We start from the raw sequence: 7,987 nt of genomic DNA on the forward strand, positions 1-7,987 counted from the left end.
TTATGACGTTGGGGGTGATTACCTAGTGTCAATTGGTAACATTGTAAGACTTTTTCCTACTAGAGGTGGTTTATATTTTACTAAATAGTTTTCTTTGCATACCACAAATTATATTTATGATTATATTGAGTTATCTTTGAAAATATAGGAATACTTGTGAAAGAAATTGACTTCAAGAGAGTAGGTAGCCTTTAGATGGGAAGTCGGACTTTAGTCTACTTTGTAGAGGAGCTTTAACAAAACTTTAGTCTACTTTGTAGAGGAGCTTTAACAAGAGAGTAGGAGCTTTAGCCTTTAGAAGAACTTTAATAAAATACATATTTTATATTGGTTCATTCTACCTGAGCTTTATCATAGTCTTTAACAAAACCGATCTTGTATGATGTGATAGAGTAGAAGGTTTCAAGTGAAACATTCTTAGAATGTTCTTCATCCTAACAATGTCTTTTTATTGGGTGTAATGATTTTGATTATATCTTTCCGCTTTAGTGATTTGCATAAATATCAAGAACACACGGGCATCGAAACACTTTATTGTACATGCATTTAATATTTTGAAGGTTGATAAGCTCTAAATCGTATTGCGTATTCAAAATATTTTATGAATTGTCATGTTATTAATAAATGCATCGTTTGATAAAACATACATATTTGATTGTGAGATGATATAAAACATTATATGCTTTATCAAAGGCTATTTGAATGTAGTGTTTAGCGATCATGTATTAAACCGTGTATATCATAAGGTTTTTTTTTCTTGAGTTCACATTGCATTGAATAAAACTTTCTTTTAACTTCATTGTTATAAGAGAGATAGAATTTCTTGTTCATAAAACGCTAGCTTGTTACTCATATCATCTATTAAATAATCAAAAAGAAATACACTTTATTTTCTTATACATTGTTCATAAACTGAGTTCATGAGATAGTTTTGTCTAAAAGACGTTGTTCATAATCTTAATTTTGTATAAAATAGATGTCAGAAAATATTATTCTTTTAAACATTATTTCTTTAAAATAACTTTTCATACACAATGACATTTTGTTTGATATTTTTTTTAAACTTCATAATCTGAATTGATTAGACAATTTATTCTCTGGATCTTGTCTTTTACCACTTTACAAAAGATACAAAACAAAGTTAAAATTATGAAATATATAGACAAAGTTATAATTAATTATGTGGTTTTTCATTATTATAAGATTTTTACTTTTATTTTTATTTTATTATGATCATTTCAAGCCTATCTACATTCTAGTCCTATTATATAAATCTTGATATAAGGAAACAAATAGTTGTTCTAAAGTTTTTATTATAGGCTTTTTTTATTATGATTGAATTTTCTTTCTAAAATGTTTTAATACTTATTGAATTTATTGAATCATTCAAGAAAGATTGATAGATATCTTTTTTATCATATCTTTTTTTAACTTTTAAAACAACATGTTTTTATTGTACCTTTGATTTAATTAATATAAAGAGAAAAAATAATTATGATAAGATAGAAAGGAGATATTATAACAAGTAAATATACATTAAAGTAATAATAATGTAACTTACTTAAAATTATATGAAAAAATAGAAAGACTGAATTATTTATTTAAATTTAGGTGAAAAAAACATTCAAATGCTATTATTATAAACAAACAGAAATATGATTTCTTATCTAATGAAATTCATTTATGATATCACAAAGTATAATAAATAATATAATTAATGAAGAAGAGCATTAAAAGCTTCTGAAGATATAATATATTCTTCTAGTTCTGTTTTTAAGTTTTTTTTTTAAATTAAGAAATACAATAAATTAATGAAAATAGTTTTTATTTCAATAAAAAAATTATATTTTTTATTTTTATATTTATTTATAAATCAAAATAAATAAATAATTAATTAATTAAGATAACTAAATATTTAAATATATAATAATAATAAAATAAGTAACGTTGTTTTAAATTAAACAAAAAGAATTCTTTAAAAAAATTCAAAAGAGTAATGAAATCTTTATAGTGATAGAATTATTAATTTTGTATTGGAAATACAATTTCGTGCAGAAATTTTTTATTATAATGTATATATCATTTAACATTTAAACCTACCTATTTATGCAGAAAAAAAGATAATTAAAAATAAAACCAGATGAGCGTTGACCGATTAACAGGGACATTTTAGTCTTAATAAGCGGGAACGGCTACGACTTGGTGAGAAACTAGGAACAATGTATCATGAAAATTAGTGCAAGGGTCTTAGGCACGACAACAAAACCACTAACAATGCTCCACGTCATGGCTCGTAGCTACACTCTCTCCTCCGAGCGAGTAGAACAGAAAAAGAAAGAAGAATAAACACAAATAAACAAAACACGGAAACAAATCTATTTGGGTGATTATTTTCCTAATTATTTTTTATTTTTTATTTATTTTTTCTCATTTCCCCTTCCTTTGGTTGCCACAGTTCTCACAACCATTCTCCTCTCCCTCTCCAACTCAGGAAAACGGTTTCCTCGAAAATATAAATTCCAATTCTGCACCTTTTGTTTCGAAAATTTCTCAATCCGCCATGCCTCCAGCCACCTCTTCGCCTACGGCTCAGAGACACGTTGGCTTCAGCCGCCGCACGCAGGCGCCGTTCCAGCTCAACGACTCCTCGAGTCAGCTCCATGATGACTCGCCGCCGGCGAAGAAGTACCGGCTGATGTCAGACATTATGGCGCGTGCCCAGTATGCGGTGGTGGAAAGAGAGACTTACAGTGACCTGTTGTGTGAGCAATGTGGTTCCGGTGAGCTGTCGGACGAGCTGCTTCTCTGCGACAAATGCGACAGAGGCTTCCACATGAAATGCGTGAGGCCGATTGTCGTGAGAATTCCGATTGGATCGTGGCTTTGTCCTAAGTGTCAGGGAGGGAAGAGAGTGCGGTGTAAGGGATTCTTTTACTTATCCTAACGTGTTTCTTTCTGCTGTGTTTTTGTCGAACCTTTTTTTTATTATGAATGTGGCATTGTGTCTGCCTGTTTCAGCTTTCTCGCAAAAGAGGATAATTGATTTCTTCGGGATTCGGAGGAGTTATTTTTATGCTGATGACAAGAGTTCTTCTCAGGGTAATAATTAATTACAGACATGTTTCTTTTGTTTTCTGATTGTTATCTGTTATTTACTCTTTATCTTTTTTCAAAATCCTTGTTTGAACAATCATTTCGAGAACAATGTGCATTGAGTGAATTGAATTGTGTTTCCAATTTACTTTTGGCTTGTGGTTGTAGTGTGGAGTGTTGGTTTTCGGTCATTCATATATGAAAAAAATACTTGGACATAAAAGATCGGCTCATGAATTATGTGTGTTATTTAGCTTTTGTGTTTGAAGTTTAATAGTGATATGCAATATAATGATCTTTTGGAATTTGTACTAACATTCTCTGAATGCAGCATGCATGCTTGGGTGGGACTTAATATACTTAGCCTTGTGGAATGCTGTTCCATGCTTGTGGATTTTTTCTTTTTGAATTACTTAGGATATGGGAGTACTGATGTTTTCAGAGCTCTGGAAACTTATAGTTTGATTTGTTTTAGATTATGGTGTTTATTGATGACATTACCAAATGGATGGTTAAATTGGATTTGCTGTGCTTTTGAAGATATCATAAATAGACAAATTAATGGTAACTTCAATTATTGTGGCTATTAGTTGAATGAACATGTATCATTAAAGTTATTTTTTGTTTCTTATATGTCTTTCTTTTTCATTATCCTGACATTAAGATTGAATTGAATAAACATGATATTGGATGAGAAGACTAGTATTTTTTTTTCTTTGGCATGAAAACTTGAAAGATACAGGTGAAGCGGATGAAAAGATTCGTATTTTTTGAGATTGCAGATTTTGGGGCAATCTGCCTCATGCAATGTCTATCTGAAACCTATTGTTTGAAGGCAAAAGAGGCCATCAAATGTCTAAAGGTTTAGTAGCAATTACAGTAGTCTTTTCTCACGGGGTTTTTAAACAGTAAAAATGATAATCCTCTTTTGAAATGTCTTTGCAAATTCTATGTGGATGTTGGATTAGGTAGTTTTTCACACTTGTTTTAAGACACATATATATGCCTTCATACCTGTAGAAAAGTATACTAGACCTATTTATTTCTTTCATGAATAACTTTAAACTGTAAATTCCCTTGGTTTTGTATGCTTAATTTAAAAAGGTATGTTAAACTTCTAATGTTTATATAAATTGCAGCTAAGACTGAACAAAATTATAGCAGTTAGGTCAAATTTCAGTGTATGAAATTGATGTTTTCTTAATCAATGTCATGATATTATTCTTTTTTGCAGCATAACCTGAATGGATTAATTTGAGCCCCAGTTGAGAAGTAAAAGTACAATGATATTTGGAATAGATAAACAAAAGGCTGTAAACATTACTTGACGGCATAGTTAATGTTTCCAAAGAACGAGAAAAATAAAATAAATGGTGGAGTCATGATTTATATATAGATTGTGGAAATAGAAAACGATATATTGTAGATTTAGATTGATTTGAAAACGATATGTCATTTGGCAACAGATAAAGTTACTACAACAACTTTTCATGTAAACTAGAAAGATTTTGGCTTCTTGGAAAAAACTTTCGTACACTCTGCATTTAAGTGAGCTATTCATTACATGTAATGAAGGGTGCAGAATAAATGATGCATGTTAATTTCAATATTTGCTTAATTTTTTGATGAAATATATTCTTGTTTTCTTTTATTTGCTAGAGTAGCAAACATTTCTTAGTTCATGTTTGTTTTTACTTCACACTGGATGGGTGTACCATGAATCTTTATGTGGTGTTTTTTCTTAGCAAAGGAGGCAAAAGAAAAATACTTAGATACTTTGCTTCAACTTATATGATCATATTCTTAATATTCAGGTAGTTTGTAGCGGGAACTTTTCAGTATACCTATGCCTTAACTTTGTTGAATGTCTATATAATCCTAAACTCATGATATATGATTGGAAATTTATTTTCTTGATTTATTGTTTTCAACTTCTAGATGCAAAGAAGCGTAGGAAACGTTCAAGACCTCTGGTATTACATAAGAGAAAAAGGAGATTGTTACCATTTGTTCCTACAAAAGATCCTGCTCAGAGATTGAAACAGATGGGTTCCCTTGCTTCTGCTTTAACAGCATTAAATATAGAATTCTGTGATCACCTCACATACTTGCCTGGAATGGCTCCTAGATCTGCGAATCGAGCCGAACTGGAAAACGGTGACATGCAGGTTTCAGATAATCATTTTTCTATAGATTTTGTACCCCTATAAATGGACCTGTATCTAACAGGCTAACTAATTAAGTATGCACATTTCCCTTGTGTTATTGGTTGATTAAATGTTTTTATTGTTTGCTCTCAGATTCTTTCCAAGGAAGACTTAGAGACCGTAGAACACTGTATTGCTATGTCTAAACGAGGCGAATTCCCTCCCTTTATGGTTGTTTACGATTCGTGTCAAGGGTACCCATCTTGAACTCATCACCGTGAAATAGGAAATCAACTTGTGATATCTTAATGACATTTCGTGATTGTGCTGTAGCTATACTGTTGAGGCTGATGACCTAATCAAGGATATGACAATTGTTGCTGAATACACTGGCGATGTGGATTACCTTCACAACCGGGAACGTGATGATTGTGACAGCATGATGACCCTTCTTCTTGGAAGAGAAAGTTGTCAAAGTCTTGTTATCTGTGCTGATAAACGTGGAAACATCGCTCGCTTTATAAGTGGCATAAACAATCATACACAGTAAGCGTGTCTTGTTTATCTCCTACCAAGTCTTGAACATAAAGAATTACAAGAGTATAGGGGAACAAATTAAACGGATCATTTCACTTAAGATTCCTTCTCTCATGTTGACATACTTCTTGCACTCCAATGTATAGATTGTTTGGCTTTAGAATGCTCTTTAAAGAGCTGAAGATTTTAAGATTCAAACTTTACTTTTTTTATTTTTCATGTACTATGATTTTGCTAACTCTTAATTTATTGTATTTAACGCTAAACCAATTGTGATGCAGGGAAGGTAGGAAGAAACAAAACTGCAAATGTGTGAGATACAATGTTGGTGGTGAATGCAGGGTCTTTTTGGTTGCTACTCGTGACATTTCTAAGGGAGAAAGGCTTTATTATGATTACAATGGTTACGAGTATCATTACCCGACTCATCATTTTGTCTAAGTGAACGACATAAAATACCTACTAAAAGACATAAGATACCTGCTATGAGGGAGAATTGGAATGCAACTTTAGATCCTCCGGAAAGGATTTTATTTATATTCTTAAAATTTTCAACTCATTGCTTTTGCAGATTCAACAAATTTCTTCCTAAATTACCGGTATAGGAAATTCGTTGTAATTTATGCTGTAGAGCTGCTCAATTATGCGGCTTAGAGTACCTTAGGAAACTTTGTTCATTTAGGTTATATCTCAGAAGATGAGATATACATTTTTTCATCAATACAATTTTAAGTCATTTAAAGGATCATCAGTCTTTACTTTGAAGAGATTGCGTTAGATCTTTATTTTGTTTTCCTTATCTGTATTCCTTTGAATATTGGTTTTGAATGAAATATTGGTCAATCCTGTTTTGTATAACCTAATTAAGCCGTGAGAGATAAGAAGTATGAATACACTTTAAAATACTTATTTAGAGTTCTCTCATTTAAAGGTTTTTCTTGTATGCATTTTCTATGTTTTGTATGCACACCTTACCTTAATCAGATTAAATGAGCATTATTAGGCAGATATTTCAATTTCCGAATGAAATTCATGTTGGAAATTCAGAAATTGATATTTTGTTTTAGTCTTTATTGTAATTTAGTTTAGAATTTCTGGAGCACGTATACATTTAGTAAATTATAATTTTGTGATTTGTATGATCTTTATACCATGGGATCTCTTTTAAATGAGGACACCACATTGATATGTAGTTTAACAATGTTTTGTTTTGTTTTTGTAGAGATGTAAATGCCTCTCATTGAAACAGAGTTGGAACTTTCAACCAACACAATCGTTAGTAGTTAGTATTTTTATTACTGGAGAAGTTGAATCCACAACTTTTTCTATCATTCACTTCAAACCTTCCAAACGTTATTGAGGAATTGAATCCATAATGTTTCACCCTCTTCTCCAATTTTACCACTAAATCAACTTATAACTCTTATGTCTTCCATGAGTTGTTAAATCTCTTTAATCGCTTCCCTCAATAACTTATGAAAGGTATTGGACTTATTTTAAATTAGTTCTTTTAGGCTCTTATCTAGGTTTGCTTCGTTTTAAATCTCTCTTCCTAAGTAAAGTCATAGGTTGCTGTTTTATTTGGCAGATTATTTATGCTTGAACTATTTTTCTTTTGAAAACTATGGCATCTTCCATATTGATTTTTGTGTGAGGGTCAACTATTTCAGTTGTGGTCTACCACTTTGATCGACAAACATATGAAGAGTGCAATTTTTGTTTTGGAATAGGTCACTCTAGTTTATACATCACATGGAAAGTTGAACAATTTATACTGGTAATTTTGGATTACCATTTTTAGTCAACTAAGTTGGTTGAAAAATTGCATCGATTACCTTTCACAAGTTTCTTTTCTTAATTATACTTTTTCTCATTCACAAGCTTAGAAAAGTTATTTAAAATATCTATTTTCAAAATTACTTAGAATCAATATCATCTTAATAATTTATACACTCGTTGTTATAAAATAATTTCTTCATGATCATCTCTATTCCTAAATTTTAATTAACAAAAGTTATTTAGAGAAAACAAGAAATAATTTATGAATTTGATAATATTGAAAGTATTTTATACCATTATTAAGTTTCAAATGGATGTCTATGACAATTTTGTTTTTATTTTTATAATAATTATTTTAAATGTTATAGTTAATAAAATGGGATAAAATATATAATTAACTCGATTCATCATATATTAAAGACATATTAAAC

The 7,987-nt window shown here is 30.4% G+C and overlaps 1 protein-coding gene across 1 annotated transcript; it reads left to right on the forward strand.

The window, feature by feature from the left end:
* Positions 1–2,421: 2,421 nt before the first annotated feature.
* ATXR5 (TRITHORAX-RELATED PROTEIN 5) lies at positions 2,422–6,635 on the forward strand. Its single transcript, XM_047297971.2, has 6 exons — positions 2,422–2,918; positions 3,019–3,099; positions 5,032–5,261; positions 5,394–5,494; positions 5,574–5,786; positions 6,059–6,635. Exons 1-6 carry the CDS (start codon positions 2,561–2,563, stop codon positions 6,216–6,218), a joined length of 1,143 nt encoding a protein of 380 aa, XP_047153927.1. The 5' UTR covers positions 2,422–2,560; the 3' UTR covers positions 6,219–6,635.
* The last annotated feature ends 1,352 nt before the right edge of the window (positions 6,636–7,987 follow it).

Source organism: Vigna umbellata, chromosome 2, assembly GCF_029865625.1.
Source record: "Vigna umbellata cultivar VRB3 chromosome 2, Vumbellata_1.0, whole genome shotgun sequence".
In the NCBI taxonomy this organism is placed as follows: domain Eukaryota; kingdom Viridiplantae; phylum Streptophyta; class Magnoliopsida; order Fabales; family Fabaceae; genus Vigna; species Vigna umbellata.